Source organism: Candida oxycetoniae (assembly GCF_023343755.2).
Source record: "Candida oxycetoniae strain CBS 10844 chromosome Unknown scaffold50, whole genome shotgun sequence".
Taxonomy (NCBI): Eukaryota; Fungi; Ascomycota; class Pichiomycetes; order Serinales; family Debaryomycetaceae; genus Lodderomyces; species Lodderomyces oxycetoniae.
The window spans coordinates 1-19,757 of record NW_026055431.1 but is presented as its reverse complement, the minus strand read 5'-3'; the positions used below and the strand labels follow the sequence as shown (position 1 = coordinate 19,757).

Here is a 19,757-nt window from a genome sequence, read left to right as displayed (position 1 = left end):
GCCGATGAGGTTTCCATTACGCACTCGAAAAAATATACATGAGAACTCGCTACCAAATGTAAAACTCTTGAAACTGTTCTTGTTCATCAACTCTTCAACCCTCAACCTAGCATAAAAAGCAAGGTCAAAGAGTAACTACTAGTTGTGTAAGCATGTCTTGAGTACTGCAACTAATAGCCCTTGCCATTATCGTTCGTCTTTTCTAAAAAATTTCCCGAAATTTCTAAAGTTTTCATTTAATTTACTAACGTGAGTTTCTCCAGATATGGCCAATTCACGAATGTTCTTTTCAAATTGATTCATCTTGGGTAGCAACATTGGTGAGGAGACACCGGATGCTGGAGGACTAGATAGTCTTCCAGGAATAGCGGCGATAATAGCTCCCGAGGCACCGGTGCCACTGCCATTGCCACTGCCAAGTTGGTTCATATCATCATCCTCAAGATTAGTCAATAGCTGGTTTATGTGGTGTGGGTGGTCGCTAGAATCATCATCAATACTCAACTGCAACTTGAAATTATCTACGTATTTATAATGCACAGATTTATCAATCTTTTTAAGATTAAGAATCTTGATGAAATTGCTTACTGATCTTCCTCCAATCAACTCGAAATAACTTTCGATATAGTTTTCAATAGGTTTATTGGGAACCATAATGATTTTCAAAATAGATTCAAGTTCTTGGAAATGGGTATTGACGTATTTCAAATACGATTTTGAGCTTTGCTTATTAGCAAATTCGGGAAACTTCAAGCACGTTTCCTTAAGGGAGATGACATCGAGTAATGTTTGTTCTAAACTTGTTATTGTTAATGGCTTAACAAATCTCAAATTGTTGGCAATGGTGGTGACTAAGAGTTCAACTAATTTGTCATTATAGTTTCTCACATAACTATCTCTGATAATTAATGGAAGAATCATTTTTAGATTGTCCTGTGTTATTTGCTTGATATCAAACATATAAGAAGAAAGATCACCAACTGACTCCATATTCTGCCAATCAATATTGAAAAATTCCCTCCAGCAGGGCTTGTAGTCGTTTGTCAATTTAACAAGCAATGCAGATATACTTTTATTCACCAATTGTAAGAATATATCGCTGTTCAAGGTTGGCAATTTCAGTTTCAGCTCTTCTTGAATGACAAATTGCAATTTCTCATTTATTTCTTCAATGTTGCCCACGATGTAATCTGCAGTATTCAACAACATAGTTAAATACTTTATAGCTTCAGTTCCAACTATATCCTCATCATTTCTAGGCAAAACAGGCATCAATATCCTATTAAGATATTCAAATAAATATTTGTTAAACATTTTTGCCAATTGTATCAATACTTCTCCATGAGATAACTTCAAAATCAGGGTTAGAATCTTTTGAAATAACTTGAACAACTCTATTGACGTCACAGCAATATTAGGGACACTAGCATTGATATCCTTAATCAATTCTTCAGGTAATTGCGGAGTTGATGCAAACTCCAAGAACTTAGCTTGTAAATATTTGTCTTGTTCTTGTACCCATATTGACAAATATGGTTCAAACACTTTTGACAAATTAAACTCAGTCTCTTGAGGGAATTCCAGATTTAGTTGTTTTTCAAACTCAATCGTTTTGGTTAAGCTTGCAATAAGAGCATCGGAATTAAACCTTCTACTTCGTAACGTATTTGTTAAGTCGTATTTGGTTATTTTGCAAAATTCGTGAATGATGCCAATCGGAACTTGCCATTCTTGAGGAAAAATCTTCAATTGTTGAACTTGTTTTAGTATCTTGTTGAAATAAATGAATCTCCTGCCAATTCCTTCAATTGACCCTGCTTCATCATCGGCTTGACTAAATATGTTTTTCAAATCTCTCAATTGCAAGTTATTAAACCAATTGAGTAGTTTGCTCTTGTATTTTACATCGATCAATTCTAATATTCTTGCTCCATATAGTAGATTTGCTTCCTGTTTCTCACCCATTTTTTCTTGCTTCAAGTACTCCTCAAAGTCTATAAATACATCATCAATCAATTTGTTTTGAGTATGTACAATCATCAAGTGAATTTGATTGATCTTGTCAATCGATTTATACTGCTGGAAAAATGATAGCAATTCCTTCATTACCCCCAATTTCGAGTATATTTCTCTATAGTTGTGAGTTGATATTATAGATTTCAAGTTGTTATTTACATTAATGAGCATTTGCAATCGTTTAAACACCGTCATTGACAAAACCAAGTTCTTTTTATAGCAATCCAAATTTTGTATTGAGCTGGTCATCCGCGTTATTGTTGCATTTGTTGACTTTGCGCTTTGCTTAACATCCCGTATATCAGCTGTGAGCTCTTCAATGTCATTATCTAACATTGTAGTGGCATCGTATCTGCTTTTAAGTCGAGCAATATCCTTGTTGACCTGTAACTTGTACTGATTAATGTGTGATAAAACTTGTGGTATTTGACTTAACATTTCTGGCGAGTCAAATATCTCGCTCAAATGTGTAGTAGGGTCATAGTCATAAACGTCCATTTCCGGGATCACAAGGCCAATTCACCAACACCAAAACACCAACACTAAAACACTAAAACACCAAACACCAACACCCAAAGGTGATTCACCTTTGGTGGAATTTTCTTTAAACGAAAAGAGTGACGCGAAAAATCTTGCGACAAGTAAAGTCGCGACGTTGGACATCGTCGCGACACAGATGGAAATTTTTACCAAAAGCCAAATGGTAGCGTTTGACAACACCTATCGAGCCAAGCGAGAACAGTAGGGCCCCTTACTTAGCTGGTATCGACACTAGCTGGTATTGACACTAGCTGGTATTGACACTATCGAGCAAAGAGAGATAGTAGAGCAGCACTGAATATACCCCCAACACTTTGTAGAAACACTACCGATGCCATCGTAGAGAGGGGGGAGTTTATTGCGATTGAAGCAATGATTATGGTATAACATGGATTATGTGGCTGCTTTTTGGCAGAAAAAAAAGTTGTAGTTGTAAAGATTGAATTGCGACACTATTGAGTAGAGCGTCCGACACTATCGAGCAGAGCGAGATAGTGGAGCCATACTCGGTAACTTGTTTCAACACTATCGAGCAGAGCGTCCGACACTGTCCAGTAGAGTGAGATAGTGGAGCAATACTCGGTAACTTGTTTCAACACTATCGAGCAGAGCGTCCGACACTGTCCAGTAGAGTGAGATAGTGAAGCAATACTCGGTAACTTGTTTCAACACTATCTCGCTCTGCTCGATAGTGTCGCTCTGCTCGATAGTGTCGCTCTGCTCGATAGTGTCGCTCGATAGAGGAGTAGCACTTTGTAGACACTATCCAACAGCGACACAAGTTGTCAAATTGTCAAAACTATGATGCAACGTATATTTTGACATTTTGAGCCTACTTGAGCCTACTTGATCCTACGTAAGCCTACGTAAGCCTACGCAAGCCTACGTAAACCTTCTTGAGCCTTCTTGAGCCTACTTTCATCAAACTCGGGTGTTTTCATTAGAGGAATTACTTGACATATGTACACTACCATATAATTGACACTATCGATGCTATCGAGAAGAGCGGCACTAGCTGCCCCCAACAATTTGTAGAAACACTATCGAGGCTATCGAGCACTATCGAGGCTATCGAGCACTATCGAGGCTATCGAGCACTATTGAGGCTATCGAGCAGAGCGAGATAGTGGGGCACTAGCTGCCCCCAACACTTTGTAGCAACAATATCGACGCTATCTCGCTCTGCTCGATAGTGGGGCACACTAGCTGCCACCATACAATTACAATGGAGTGTATCTAGTGTATATATAGTAGTGTATATATAGTAGTGTATATATAGTAGTGTATAGCTAGTGTATTAGTGTGCCCCACTATCTCGCTCTGCTCGATAGTGTCGATGGTGTCAATAGTGTCGATAGTGTCGATAGTGTCAATAACGTCTGTAGCATCTAAAGCATGCAGATAATAATAGAAGCTAGTCAGTGCTGCTCCACTATCTCGCTCTGCTCGATAGTGTTGTTACTGTTACAATTAATTTGTGGGGTTGGGGTGGGGGAAATTCCAGCCGCATTTTTAGTCCATCGGAGGTAAGGCATCAAATAATCACCAATGAATTCGAATATTTCCTACTTAACCTTTCCCGGAGTTTCAAAGTTCCAGTTTCAAAGTTCCCGTTTCAAAGTTCCAGTTTCCCGGAGCTTCATAGTCACAGCTTCATAGTTTCATATTCATACTATTATAGTTCAATTTCTTAGCTTTTAAGGTGAGATAAGGTTTAACCTAAGCTAGTATTCTCTATTTATGATAATTACCCAAATCAGTTAATATTAAATTCCCTGAGAGGAAAAAAAAAAAAATAAATAAATATCAAGACAAGAGACAATGGTTTCCTTTGTGGTTTAAAAATTGAAACTGGCCGTTCTAGGAAAGAAAAAAGACATCCTTGTTGAGTAATAAAAACAGAGGAGAAGGAAAAGATAGCAAAACATAGCAAAACATAGGGAAACATAGGGAAACATAGGAGAAGAAAAGAGGGAAACATAGGAGAAGAAAAAAGGGAAACATAGGAGAAGAAAAGAGGGAAACATAGGAGAAGAAAAGAGGTAAGTATAGAAAAAAGGTAAGGCTTTTTTGATTAATTACATTGTATACAAATCATACATTATATATATATGAATCTAAATCAACCCATAATCTAAGTCAACCCATATATACAAGTCAAACCATATCAGCCATATATTATATACAAGTCAAACCATATATTATATTATATAATATATTATATAATATATGATACATTATATAATAACACATGCTACATTATATAATACATGCTACATTATATAATACATGCTACATTATACGATATTACTATTTCGGTATTATTGTAAGTTAATTTAGTCGTGCACTTTTGCAATATTGTTGCATAAAAATATTATTTAATAATTGCCGATTGCAAATTTTACCAATTAACCAAACCCAAGACAAGTAATTTAAGTTATAAACTACGAGAAGGTTAACCTTTTTAGGTACCATTAAAGGGTAAGTTACAAATTTAAACGGTGGTTTGGAAAAAAAAGACTAAGTTGTCAAGTTACAAGTATAAATATATTCCCCTCTCAAATATCTTTTTCCCACCCCCCCCCCCCCCCCCCCCCACTCCCCTTCAACTGATCCCTAATTCAGGATTTTCCCTTCCCCTTTAGCTCATTTCCCTTTAACTTATTTCCCTTTATTTTTCTTTCAAATAAAAACCTTAAAGTCCTTGGCTTTTCTTTTCAACAAGGTATGGCCAAGTTTAGGTTCGTAAAGAAGAAACAGCTAAACCCAGATAACCCAAATCAGCAACAAAACCAACTGCAAGAGCAGCAGAAACAGCAGCAGAAACAGCAGCACCAACAGGAACTTTTCTCGAAAAAACGAAAGTCAAGAATAAGATCATCAGCTGCTTCATCAGGTGCTTCAGCAACAAGTTCAATTGGAGAAACAGCAAACTCGCCTGCTCATTTACACCTGAAACTCTTTAGTTCTAAAAGATTTGGAAAAAGTGTTAACAACAACAACAACAACAGCAATAACGAAGTTAACAGCTACCAAGAAACCATGCCACTGATTCATGAACCATTGACTCGTCAACAGCAGCAGCAGCAGGCACTATACGGAGAGAAGCCTTACGGAGAAGCTGCATTTGGAGCTACTATACCTTACAAATCTCGTCCTCCACCAAACTTGAATGTCATGAATCCTTGGAATAGGTTCAAAATATTCAACTCTCCATTCCCTCGGTACAGGCATGCCGCATCTTCAATTTCAAGCGAGAAGAATGAAATCTTCATAATGGGTGGATTAAAAGAAGGTTCGGTGTTTGGAGATACTTGGAAAATTATACCGCAAGAAGGTGGTCAAGGTGAGGTGTTGAACTATGTTGCTGAAAATATCGAAATTTTAAACAGCAACAATAACCCGCCTGCAAGAGTAGGCCATTCTTCTGTATTATGTGGTAACGCATTTATCATTTATGGAGGAGATACTGTGGAGACCGATGAGAATGGCTTCCCTGATAACAATTTTTACTTGTTCAACATCAACAACAACAAATATACTATTCCAGGCCATATTCAAAATAAACCTAATGGTAGATATGGACACACTTTGGGGGTAATATCATTAAACAACCAATCGTCTCGGCTTTACTTATTTGGAGGTCAATTGGAGAATGACGTATTTAATGACTTGTACTATTTTGAATTGAATTCATTCAAATCGCCTAAAGCAAGTTGGAAACTAGTTGAGCCAAAATACAACTTTAAGCCACCTCCTTTGACTAATCATTCAATGTCAATCTACAATAATAAGATTTATGTATTTGGTGGTGTTTACAACAATGAAAAAGTTTCAAACGATTTGTGGGTTTTTGATGCAGAAGAAGAGAAATGGACTCAAGTTGAAACAAGCGGTACTGTGCCATTACCGGTGAATGAACATTCAAGTTGCATCGTTGACGATAGATTATATATCTATGGTGGTAATGATTTCAGTGGCATCATCTATAGTTCATTGTACTATTTAGATTTAAACACATTGGTGTGGTTTAAGTTACTTGAGAGTGCTGAAGAAAATGGACCGGGTCCAAGGTGTGGTCATTCAATGACCTACTTGCCAAAATACAACAAACTCATTGTTATGGGCGGCGATAAGAATGATTATATTGTGAGCGATCCACATAACTTTGACACTTATGAGACATTTAATGGTGAAGAAATTGGTACCATGATTTATGAGTTGGATGCTGGTATAGTTGACCATTTCATGTCTGCGCCAGTTGAGCAAGTCAAAAAACCAAGGAAAATCGCTGCATCTGCATCTGCAACAGCAGCAGCAGCAACAACAACAACAGGAGGAAAGCCAGAAGATGGGTTTGACAATAGATATGGTCGTCATGCAAGGAGTTATTCTGCTGGTCCAGAAGACTATGCAACGCCATTAGCTTCAACATCACCAGAAAGAGCTGAAAATGAGATGGTCAATACCTCTGCAGTTAACGAACACGATTTTGTTGAGGTTGATGTACCCTCCGGTACTATATCACAATTTGATCACGAAGATTTGGCACATGTATACCAAACTGAAGCCACCACACCTCACGATACTCCAATAGTTGGTGGTCACATGAATGGTCACTTTGATACGCAACAACATGAAGAAGAGGAACAGGAACAGGAACAGGAACAGGAAGCAAAGAAACAAGATATAGAAGAACAAGAAAACATATATGCAAAGAGAAGATCACTAGACCCAAAAGCTGGAGAACCTGCTGACACACTGGTGACAAATGTTGGAGTTTCAGGGGCTGGAGTAGCTGCTGCTTTTGCTGCGGCTGGTGCAGCCTCGGCTAAGAAACACGATGTTGCTGATGCCGCCGAGGCAGCACCTGTTGCACCCGTTGCACCTGTTGAAGAGCCTTCAAAATCAAACTTTGTGGATCAAAGTTATGGACCAGAAACATCTCATTATCCAGAAGAGACATCTCGCTATCCTGAAGAATATAGCGAGGATGCTAATTATCTGCAAAGGTCTACTATTACTGAGCCACTTCAAACAAGGAAGTCCAGTGTTAGCAAAAGGGAGACCTCTTTGAAGGCAGTTACACCTTCTCCTACTTCTTCTGTCCAAGAGACTGACAAAAAAGCCAAAAAGATTATTGTAGAGTTGACCAATGAATTGGCACAGCTCAAACAGTCAACAAAGGAACAGATGCAAAAGGCTACTGAAAGAATTGAAGGTCTTGAAAAGCAACATTCCAGCACAAAGGCATTGCATCAACAAGATGTTGACAATTACATCAAGGAGCTCCATGAACGGGATGCGATGATTAATGAATTAAAATCAACATTGGACCCTAGTGCATGGGACCCAGAACAACCAGCGCCTTCCTCGAAGATCTCTGACTTGAATAGATACAAGCTTGAGAGATTGGAGTTGAAAAACAAGTTAGTTTATTTGGAACAAGAGAACAAGAGTCTCAAGGCTAAATTTGAAGATTTTGAACCATTTATGAATAATCATATTGGACAATTGGATAAATTGCAAAAAGTAATCAAATTACAAGAAGATCAGATTGAAAAACTAAGCCACCAAGTGAAGGATCAAGAGAGTTTGAACAAGGAGATTAACGAATGGAAAACTAAATATGATAACTTAAACTTGAAGTTTGAGAATTACAAAGCCATTTACAACGATGATGAAATAAGTGCAAATGAAGAGGAAGAAGAAGAAGAAAATGAGTTGGATGACGAAGGGTATAGCACGCCGCGTAATGGAGGTAATGGTAATGGTAACGGTAATGGAGGAGACAATAGGTCTATTCTCAGCAGTGCAAGATCCAAAAGAGAAATCTCTTCCCAATTGGGCAATTTAGTCAATTTGTGGAGCATGAAGCAACAGTCTGCTAAAGCAAATGTTGAAGAGAAAGAAGCAATGTTGTTGGCAACCCCTGAGAACAATCCTGTTGTAGCTAGGTTACAACAACAAGTTGATGAGTTATTAGCCATTAGCAAACAAAATGAGGAGTCCTCATCTCTAGAAATTGAACTACTTCGTAAAGAGCTTGATTCAAAGTTGAAAACCTTGCATACTTTGGAAGAAAATTACAAAGAATCACTTCAATCGGTTAACAATACTTCAAAAGCTTTAAAGCTCAACCAGGATGAATTATATTTCCAGCGTCAATCATTAGAAAAACTAATGAAGGAAAACAGAGAGTTGAAGATGTACAAACGTGCAAGCACGAAAAAGGTCAGTTCAAAAGATGGAACACCTCTGTTTAATGATTACGATGAAGCAAGAGGTTTCTCGCCTGAAAATGAAGAGGTTGAAGTTGAAGAAGAAGACGAGGAAGTGATTTCTAACGCACATTATCATATGAAGATTAAAGATCTTGAAGCCGATTTGTATATACTCAAACAAGAAAGAGACCAGTTAAAGGACAATGTTACTACATTGCAGAAACAATTGTACTTGTCAAATAAACAGGATTAAGGAAAGGAGAAGTAATACAGAAACATCATTGAGGGTGGACCTGATGTTGATGTGGGAATTTTTATTTTTTTTTGAATAATTTTGTCTTAATAGTACTGTGTATTTTATCTATGCTTTTGATTGATACATTTTGTATATCAACTATGTAAGCCACAACTCCTCCCTCTCTATACTGTTTCTAAGAAATAGTGGTAGTCATCATGATGGCTATATCGCAATTTCATTTTAAATCGGGGTCTTACATCTAAAGCCCTACCTTTAAAAAAACAAAAGAAAACCTCATTTATACCACGCACCTCTCTCCATCTTCATACTCTTTATGATGAACAAACAACTCTTGCTGCTTTTGGTGTTATTCTTGTTGTTGAGGAGTTTGGGACGAATAATGGCCACTGCTAAGCAATTGATCATGCTCTGCATTCATATAATTTGGTACATTATCAATTACGTCATCGTTGAAAAGTTCTTCTTGTAACTGGGTATTCCTAGTTATAGTGCTACCACTCTGTTGTGGTTGTTGCTGCTGCTGTGAAGAATGTTGTTCCTCTTGCTGTTGCTGTTGTTGTTGTTGTTGATGATGTTGCTGTTGCTGTTGCTGCTGTTGCTGTTGCTGATTTTGAAACAACCCGATATTATCCTGAGCCTGTCTCGGAAGATTACTAGAATTCAAGGTAGATGATTGACCAGCATAGGAAAAGAAATTGAATTGTTGTCTCGTGGGCACATTCATTGAATGTGGAAAAACTTGCTGAGGTGGTTGTTGTTCATTATTGTCCGATGAATGACTGTCTTGTCCATGCCTTTCCTGCTGCTGCTGTTTATGAAATTGTATCTGACCATAATTCTTGTTTCTACTTTCAAATTCATCTAATGCATCATCCATATTTGGCGGAGCAGAGGGCAATAAACTGTCTTCAAGTTGTTGCATTCTTTGCTTTTCACTCAAGTTAGAATTCTCTCGTAAATTAGCCATAAACTCATTCGATATAGGATCCACTACAGGGTGTTGTTGTTGTTGTTGTTGAACTAATGGGGGTTGCATAGTCGCGGCTGGAATAAAACTGTTGCTGGTGTATTCAGGAACTGTTTCATTTGGAGTACGATGCGAATATGGTGGTATTTCGAAATTATGAACCTCTTGCGTTTCCGGTATGGAATTGAATTGGTATCTCTGAGGAGAATGGGGTAATGTCGACGACGGTGCTAAAGGTACTGGGGGTGTTGGGTGAGATGGTATTGAGTGTCCTCCGTAAACTGAATTGGAAGAGCTACCTGCAGCTGAAGTTGTATGAGCAACTGAAGTTGGCGTTATATTAGTCAATGGTGATGAGTTACCTGAAGATGAATGTGTGAAATTATTAGCTGCATGTGGCGACGCACGATTCTGGGGCAAATTTGCAAATAAAGTGGGAGATGTGTGAGAATTTGAATTTGTAATCAGGCATGACGATCTTCTTGATATTGAACCACCACCACTATGAACACTATTGTCCAATGATGAGTGAACTGTTTGCAAGTCATCTTCTTCAGTGGTTAATTTCAGTCTATGTGTACCTATGCAAATTTCTGTTGTTAATTGTAAAAACTTTTTGGACCGTTTAAACCGATCAGTATTGATGAAATTGGACCGCTCCTTTTGAGTTTGTATTGATGAATTGAAATTGAATCGAAAGTTTTCTATTGATGATAGGCTATGTGGTTGCTGGGCATTTATGCTATCTGGTTGAGGCCGTTCAGAAACTAGTTCCGGGTCAACAACTACAGATTTTCCAGATAAGTTGATCAATACCTCAATAAAATATTGAAATGAAACCAAGGGGCACCCAACTATAGTTGGGAATGCATCTGCTGGTACTCGTATTGAAGATTGAATCTCCGATTTGAATGTTTGAGGGTCAACGAATAAAGGTAGCACCACTTGTTGTAAATCTTTTCTGAAACTTTCAATAACGCCATCTGGTCCATTGTCTAACCGGCACACTCGCACAAAGGTAACAATAATCCCGTTCAAGTCTTGTATTTTCTTTAAATGATTTATTGATAATTTGATTGGTATAGATTCCCCACGTAGGTAGCCACGTTGAGGTACTTCTAAAATAACCTTTATAGTAGGTGCCGGTTTGTTGACAGAGAATGACAGTTTATCCAAATTGGCGGGACCGGAAGCAATGGTAATGTTGTTTGAGTTTGGATTTGGAACAAGGGTGGGAATCTGGGTGGTGATGGCGTTGCTAGGAGTGGTGGCGTTGTTGCTGATGTTGATGTTGCCGATGCTATTATTGCTGTTACTGTTACAATTGTTATCATTATCATTGTTATTGTTATTATTGTTATTATTATTGTTGTTGTTGTTGTTATCGTCAATGTTATCGTTAATGCCAATTATATTGTTGTTGATTGGATCGTTCACCTCAGATATTCGGTCATCCACAGAATTTTGATCCGAGTTGTTGGAAGAAAGAGTAGCAAATGTATTAATTGTATTTATTGTTGATGTGGAAGATTTTGTTCTCATTAATTTCCTATCTCGATTAAGGCTACTCCTAGGATCTCTTAGTATTAGCCTTTTTGGTTTAGGTCGTGGTAATTCAGATACATCAATAGGGTTCACTAAATTAATCAACTTCTCAGATGTACGTGATGGATTATGCAAGTATTTCTTTTTGTTGTTGCTATTATTTTGATAATTCTCATTTGGCGGCGTCGGCATATTTGAAAATGATGAGTTTGCAATGGTGTAAGACGAAGAGCTCCCAACAGAAGCAATCAAGGAATAGTTTATGGACCCTTTACCAAAGTCGATTGAAGTGAATATTTTTTTATTCTGGAGCTTAACAATAAAGGGAAACACATGTTCACCCTTGGATAACCCATTGGAGAACTCGTCCGTGTTGGTGGTGGTGTTGTTGTTGCTGTTGTCGCTGCTGTTATTTTCATTCCCATATATCTTTATAGTATGATCAAACAAGGTATGTTTTATCGGTCTCAATTTCGAGTGTGAAGATGCATTAATCTTTATAAACCCAGTAAATGATAGCGTAATTATGATATTAGCCAAGTTCTTTTTTGTTAGTAGTACAATTTGTCCCGATACTTCATCACCGGGAAGCCACACCTTATGGGGATTGTCTAGCTGTATATAAAACTCATCTACTGAATGAAAATCTAGTTTGAAACTTGATGAGAAGCTTAAGCCTCCTGATTTTGCCGAATTATTGTTTGGAGAATTCTCATCAAATAATTTCGACGTAGGTAGTATCTTTGATACTGCACGTCTCATGACTCTGTTCCCAAATAAATAGCTGAGGTTGAAATCGTCTTTGATTTGCACAAGGAACCAATGGGAGGGGTGGGGGTCAGCAGGTCAATTTGGGTACATATATATGTACATGTAAGAAAACACTATCGACGACACTATCGACGACACTATCGACGACACTATCGAGCGGAGCGAGATAGTGGAGCAGCAGTAAAACCACTATTGAGTGGGAGCAGCAGTAAAACCACTATTGAGTGGGAGCAGCAGTAAAACCACTATTGAGTGGGAGCAGCAGTAAAACCACTATTGAGTGGGAGCAGCAGTAAAACCACTATTGAGTGGGAGCAGCAGTAAAACCACTATTGAGTGGGGGCGGCACTTGATAGCAATGGGGTTTTCCTCTAGTCACAATTATATATGAGCCTGGAAAGCGGGAAATAGCAAAGGAACCTTTGGGGGGGATGCTCTAATCTCTAACAACTAAATAAATTTCACTTTATCAACGTCTCTTAGTTTCCCCTAATATCGGGTGTTATAACTTGTCCTCAGGTCTATTGGTCCCAGCTATAAGAAACCTTGATATACTTGTACTTTTATAACAATACCCTATTGGAAATTGGCGATATCTTACCCTGATATTGAGGGTATCCTTTAAATGTTATAACTACAAACAAGTATAAAGTATGTAATTTTCTGTTAGTTGGTTTTTTTTTCTTTCTTTTGAATTTTTCGTTGGGGCGAATTCGTAGCGCGGATTCGTAGCGCGATAGCCATGGCTAATTCGGGCTATCGCCCTAAATACGGTAAACTCGGCGAAAAATTGGACACTGTCGAGCGACACTGTGGAGCGACACTGTCGAGCAGAGCGAGATAGTGTCGATAGGATAGCTACAAAGTGCTGCTCTACTATCGAGCAAAATACTATCGAGCAGAGCGAGATAGTCATTTTCTGCTCTACTATCTCGCTCTGCTCGATAGTATCGATAGCATGGCTACAAAGTGCTGCTCGATAATAGAGCAGCATTAACTATTGACACTATCTCGTTCTACTCGATAGTGTCACTAAAAAGTAAAGATTAAAAATAAATGCAAAAGCTTTGTTAAACATCTTTGGTAAAGCATCTATTTTCTCATTAGTCAGTATCCCAATGAGAAACACGACAACTACTATCAACTATTGAAATGTGCAATACTGTTGTAGTCTACCAATTACTGATTACGATTCTCGGGTTAAATTGTTTTCCCCATGGCAATGACTATCAGATTGTGGCTCTGTAAGAATGGTGCTACCATATGCGTAACCCGAGACACTATCGAGACACTATGGAGCGACACTATCGAGCGACACTATCGAGCAGAGCGAGATAGTGTCGATAGTCAATGCTGCTCTACTATCGAGCAGCACTTTGTAGCCATGCTATCGACACTATCTCGCTTTGCTCGATAGTGTCGCTCGATAGTGTCGCTCGATAGTGTCGCTCGATAGATGCAAACCGCCGCAAGATTGTACAAGAGAAATATCAACTGTTTAGCTATATTTGTGTTAAACTAAATCTGTGTTTCCAATTTCTTGTTTAGCTATTTCTTGTTGAACTATATTTTGTATAGCTATTTCTTGTTTAGCTACATCTGTGTTTACTATATCTTTCTTCAACGACTATATACTCTGTTCAACTTTGCCTTTCTTGTTATTTCCCTCTCCAATACTTCCGCTATCGATGTATTTACAAAATACATCGATATCTAAATAATTTAGTATTTTCTTCAATAAGTTGTAAGCCTTTGTTAAGCCTCGTGGCTTGTACTTTGACTCTATCGAGTGGAGCAGCACTTGATAGCAATACTATTGGCGCTATCGAGTGGAGCAGCACTTGATAACAACACTATTGACACTATCGAGTGGAGCAGCACTTGATAGCAACACTATTGGCGCTATCGAGTGGAGCAGCACTTGATAACAACACTATTGACACTATCGAGTGGAGCGATTGTTACATCAATTTAAACCAATTAGATAATGGTTGCAACAAGAGTCTTTTTTAGTATAGTCCGCGACACTATCAAGCAAAGCGAGATGGTGTAACTAGTCAGTGCTACTCCACTAGCGAGCAAAGCGAGATAGTAGAGCAGCATTGACTCTCAAGAAGCATTGACTATCGACACTATCTCGCTCTGCTCGATAGTAGAGCAGCATTGACTCTCAAGAAGCATTGACTATCGACACTATCTCACTCTACTCGATAGTAGAGCAGCATTGACTCTCAAGAAGCATTGACTATCAACACTATCTCGCTCTGCTCGATAGTAGAGCAGCATTGACTCTCAAGAAGCATTGACTATCGACACTATCTCACTCTACTCGATAGTAGAGCAGCATTGACTCTCAAGAAGCATTGACTATCAACACTATCTCGCTCTGCTCGATAGTAGAGCAGCATTGACTCTCAAGAAGCATTGACTATCGACACTATCTCACTCTACTCGATAGTAGAGCAGCATTGACTCTCAAGAAGCATTGACTATCAACACTATCTCGCTCTGCTCGATAGTAGAGCAGCATTGACTCTCAAGAAGCATTGACTATCGACACTATCTCACTCTACTCGATAGTAGAGCAGCATTGACTCTCAAGAAGCATTGACTATCAACACTATCTCGCTCTGCTCGATAGTAGAGCAGCATTGACTCTCAAGAAGCATTGACTATCGACACTATCTCGCTCTGCTCGATAGTGTCGATAGTCGGTCACTATTAAATCCTCCTCCTATTATTACACTATATCTTTATTTCTAATCAAATGTCTTTTTAGTACCTTTGAACTCAGTTGATTTTCTTGGAGTTGGTGTACCACTAGGCGTAGCAGATCTCTCTCTACCTCCAAATCCACCACGTCCAAATCCACCACGTCCACCACGTCCACCACGTCCACCACGGCCACTACCACCACCACCACCACCATTATTGTTATCTCTTGGTGTCGAATAATCTAATCTACATGGTCTGTTTTCAATATATTCTCCATTCAAAGCTTCTAATGCAGCTTTGGCCTCATCAACAGACGAAAATTGAACATATCCAAATCCCTTTGGCTGTTGAGTATCTGGATGAGTAGGTACCCTACATGATATAACACTACCATATTCTCCGAAAATTTTGAATAAATTGTCTCTATCTGCATTGAATGATAAATTACCCACAAACAATGTATCGCTTGGTGGTGATTGAGAATCACCAAATTGTTTAGCTCTTTCACCTGCATTCGATTTGGATGCATGTGGCTTACCAGTAGACATATCCAAATTAATTGGTCTTCCGTCAATTTCTTTGCCTTGCATTTCTTTTAATGCATTTTCTGCAGCTGCCTTGTTTTTGAAATCAACGTACCCGTAACCTCTGGATTTGCCTGTATCTCTTTCCATTATAACTCTAGCACTAAGAACACCTCCTATTGGTTCAAACTCGGTCTTCAACCATTCGTCATCTACATTCCAGGATAATCTACCAACAAATAAGGTTGCTGGTTCTTCTGATTCTTCTGGTTCTTGTGTTTCTATAGGTTTGGATTTCTTATTGGAAGTTGACAGTTCTTCAGATTCAGTTTCTTCAATTTTACGTTTCTTTGATGTTTCTTTTACTTCGGAGTCGGAGTCGGAGTCGGAATCAGAATCAGAATCAGAGTCAGAATCTGATGATGATGACGAGCTTGAGCTAGATGAGTCGGAGTCAGAATCGGAATCTGATGATGATGAGTTTGAGCTAGATGAGTCGGAGTCGGAATCTGATTCGGAATCTGATGTTGTTGATGATGAGTTCGACTTAGACGACGATGCTTTCTTTGTTGCTTTTTCCTTTTTATTAACAGGTTTCTTTTCTTCTTTTTCTTCGTCAGATGATTCTGAACTGGAACTTGAACCTCTTTTGGCCTTCTTTATTTTTCCAGCGGTTTTAGCTCCACCAGTTTCTTTCTCTTCTTCTTCGCTTGAATCAGAACCGGATGATGATGATGAACTTGAGCTAGAATCTCTTCTTGATTTCTTGATTTCCATTACATTTTTTTTCTCAACAACAGTCTCTTCTTCTTCTTCTTCATCATCTGATGACTCTGAACTAGAGGCAGAAGAAGAGGAAGAGGAGGAGGAAGATGAACTGGTGTTGGTGTTTGTCTTTTTTTTCTTTTCTTTCTTAACTTCTTTCACCTCAACTTTTTCTTCTTCTTCTTCCTCCTCAGATGAAGATGAGTCAGAGGATGATGAGCTAGAGCTAGATGACTCGGATTCGGACTCGGATTCGGACTCGGACTCGGACCCAGATTCAGATGATGAGTTAGAGCTAGATGAAGACTCTTCCTTTTCAACTTTTTTCACCGGCTTTGAAACCTTAGCTTTAGACAACTTCTTGTCTACTTTATCTGAAGATTTACCCATGAATAACCCTTTTTGTACCAACTCTCTTACACTACCTCGATGAAAAAACCCAAGTGTAGCTGAAAAATATCACTTTTTGATCAAATTAATTTGATTAATTTTTTTTTTTTTTCATCCTCAAGCGATGAGCATCGTATGAGATGAGACAAGCAAAAGCCAAAAAAGGAAAAACGGAAAAAAAAAAAAATTCAAATTCGCAGCTCATCTCGTTGTAGTATGTTACTTCCCAAATAGGAAGTCTAGGTTTTTCACTCCCCCCTTCCCCCCCGGCATCGGCCCTGAGATTCAATTTTTCACATATTATTTATTATTTAGCTCCTGTTCCGGAGTGTAAATGAAAAATTGAAAAATTAAGTTAGAAGGAGGGGAGGGGTTTACTAAAAAGAGGGAGTGAGAGGAGACTTATTACTCATCTTTAACAGAGGTTTATCCAATAGCTTTTTGTAACAAAAGTAATCAAGGAACTTTGTAGCATCGCTACCACTACCCAGTTTTTTATTGTTGCAAAGAGAAGAGACTTATTACTCATCTTTTTATATTGTTGCACAAGGTATACATAGATACATAGATACCAAAAAACTGATTCAAGGGGATATCTCTGCAATCAAACCCGTGTGCGATATTTTTCATTAGCTAGTCGGTATTGTTCCACTATAGAGCAGAGCAAGATAGTGTCTCGTATGGCCATGTTTTCCCCGTTGAGGCTCTTTAAACGAGCGGTATCAAGAATACCACCTGTAAAATTACAGTACAAGAATATGCTAAAAGATCCTAGTGTCAAATATCCACCCCCCAAAAAAATCCAACTCAAGAATAGAGAATGGCCCGAGAAAGTCCTTACAAAAGCACCAAGGTGGTTATCTACAGATTTGAGAGATGGCAATCAATCACTACCTGATCCGATGTCCATCTCGGAAAAGAAGGAGTATTTCCATAAATTGGTCGATATAGGGTTCAAGGAAATTGAAGTGAGCTTTCCCCTGGCATCGCAAACCGATTTTGATTTTACGAGATACGCAGTGGAAAATGCTCCAACAGACGTTACTATCCAAGTCTTGACTCAATCCAGGGAACCTTTAGTTAGAAGAACCATTGAGAGTGTTAAAGGCGCCAAAAAGGCAATAATTCATATATATTTGGCAACATCAGATGTTTTTCGCGAAGTTGTCTTTGGCATGTCACAACCTGTAGCCATTGCAAAGGCTGTGGAAATCACAAAGTTGGTCAGAAAATTAACTAAAGATGATCCAACAATGCAAGAAACGGAATGGAACCTAGAATTTTCACCAGAATGTTTTTCAGATACACCAGTTGAATTTGCTGTTGAGATCTGTGAAGCTGTGAAAAAAGCTTGGGAACCAACATTGGAAACTCCAATGATTTTTAATTTACCTGCAACTGTAGAAGTTTCTGGTCCAAATGTGTATGCTGATCAAATTGAATACTTTTGTAAACATATAACCGAGCGTGAAAAAGTTATTGTTTCAGTACATTGTCATAATGATCGTGGTTGTGGAGTTGCCGCTACCGAGTTGGGCTTATTAGCAGGCGCAGATCGTGTGGAAGGATGTATTTTTGGAAACGGTGAACGTACAGGAAATGTTGATTTGGTGACTGTGGCTTTGAACTTGTATACTCAAGGTATTGCTCCCAATTTGGATTTCAGTGATATGGAATCGATTATTGATGTAAGTGAACGTTGTAATAAGATTCAAGTGCACCCAAGAGCACCATATGGAGGATCTTTGGTTGTTTGTGCATTTAGCGGATCTCATCAGGATGCTATTAAAAAGGGATTTGCATATGAGAGAGATGACGCAAAATGGGCTATACCTTATCTACCATTAGATCCAAAGGATATAGGTAGAACATATGAAGCCGTGATTAGGGTTAATTCGCAATCCGGTAAAGGAGGAAGCGCATGGATTATTCTTAGATCACTTGGATTAGATTTACCAAGACAGTTGCAAGTTTCATTTTCATCGCTAGTTCAAGAAAAAGCCGATAAACTGGGATGTGAATTACAGACTAGCCAAATTGTTGATCTTTTCAAAAATGAGTACCTTATAGAATCACCATTGCAATTGACTGAATTTGAAATTACAAAGGGTAAGAATAATTCGTCGAGAGAGATTTTTGCTCAATTGAAATCACCATCATCAGCTAATGGTATCACTTTATTCGGAGAAGGAAATGGACCAATTTCATCTTTTATCGATGCAATTTCCAAAAGATTCGGTATATTGTTTGAAGTTGTTAATTACCAAGAACATTCATTGGGAAGTGGATCTAGTTCAAAAGCAGCAACTTATGTACAATTGAGCTATATTGATGCTACAGGAGAAACAGTTTCGAGATGGGGATGTGGCATTAATCATGATGTCAGTCAAGCTTCAATTGAAGCCATTCTTAGTGTTGTCAACTCATTAGTCAATCAAGGTAAAATAAAACTTTAAAAAAATAACATCGACACTAACGACACTATCGAGCGAAGCGAGATAGTGGAGCAGCACTGACTAGTGAGCGAAGCAAGATAGTGAGCGAAGCAAGATAGTGAGCGAAGCGAGATAGTGGAGTAGCACTGACTAGTGACACGTTCTCGCTCTGCTCGATAGTGGAGTAGCACTGACTAGTGACACGTTCTCGCTCTGCTCGATAGTGGAGTAGCACTGACTAGTGACACGTTCTCGCTCTGCTCGATAGTGGAGTAGCACTGACTAGTGACACGTTCTCGCTCTGCTCGATAGTGGAGTAGCACTGACTAGTGACACGTTCTCGCTCTGCTCGATAGTGGAGTAGCACTGACTAGTGACACGTTCTCGCTCTGCTCGATAGTGCACCTATTAAATGTGCGTTACTATGTTGAAATAATGGAGTATGGAAAAAGTAGTATATAACGTAAAACAAAGCTGATAGGGGAAAAAGAATAAAGATTTCGCAGCCAAAGAGGAAAGAGGAGAGTAGTGTAGAGAGAGGAGAGTAGTGTAGAGAGAGGAGAGTGTCGGTGGCAGCTAGTGTGCTCCACTATCGAGCGAAGCGAG

General features: G+C 38.7%; 5 protein-coding genes across 5 annotated transcripts; 2 read left to right on the top strand and 3 right to left on the bottom strand. All coding sequences in view use genetic code 12, as the record gives it.

Annotated features, from left to right (window-relative positions):
- Positions 1-186: 186 nt before the first annotated feature.
- Positions 187-2,514, bottom strand: VPS53 (Vps53p; the record flags this gene model as incomplete). Its single annotated transcript, XM_049323738.1, has 1 exon — positions 187-2,514. The coding sequence occupies one exon, from the start codon at positions 2,512-2,514 to the stop codon at positions 187-189; it is 2,328 nt and encodes a 775-aa protein (XP_049180413.1).
- A 2,769-nt stretch (positions 2,515-5,283) lies between these two features.
- Positions 5,284-9,033, top strand: KEL1 (Kel1p; the record flags this gene model as incomplete). The annotated part of the gene is made up of 1 exon (XM_049323737.1): positions 5,284-9,033. One exon carries the CDS (start codon positions 5,284-5,286, stop codon positions 9,031-9,033), a length of 3,750 nt encoding a protein of 1,249 aa, XP_049180412.1.
- Positions 9,034-9,385: 352 nt separating this feature from the next.
- RIM8 (Rim8p) lies at positions 9,386-12,313 on the bottom strand (the record flags this gene model as incomplete). The annotated part of the gene is made up of 1 exon (XM_049323736.1): positions 9,386-12,313. One exon carries the CDS (start codon positions 12,311-12,313, stop codon positions 9,386-9,388), a length of 2,928 nt encoding a protein of 975 aa, XP_049180411.1.
- A 2,768-nt stretch (positions 12,314-15,081) lies between these two features.
- On the bottom strand, positions 15,082-16,716 carry KGF56_002499 (uncharacterized protein; the record flags this gene model as incomplete). The annotated part of the gene is made up of 1 exon (XM_049323735.1): positions 15,082-16,716. One exon carries the CDS (start codon positions 16,714-16,716, stop codon positions 15,082-15,084), a length of 1,635 nt encoding a protein of 544 aa, XP_049180410.1.
- Positions 16,717-17,402: 686 nt separating this feature from the next.
- On the top strand, positions 17,403-19,172 carry LEU4 (2-isopropylmalate synthase; the record flags this gene model as incomplete). Its single annotated transcript, XM_049323734.1, has 1 exon — positions 17,403-19,172. The coding sequence occupies one exon, from the start codon at positions 17,403-17,405 to the stop codon at positions 19,170-19,172; it is 1,770 nt and encodes a 589-aa protein (XP_049180409.1).
- Between the last annotated feature and the right edge of the window lie 585 nt (positions 19,173-19,757).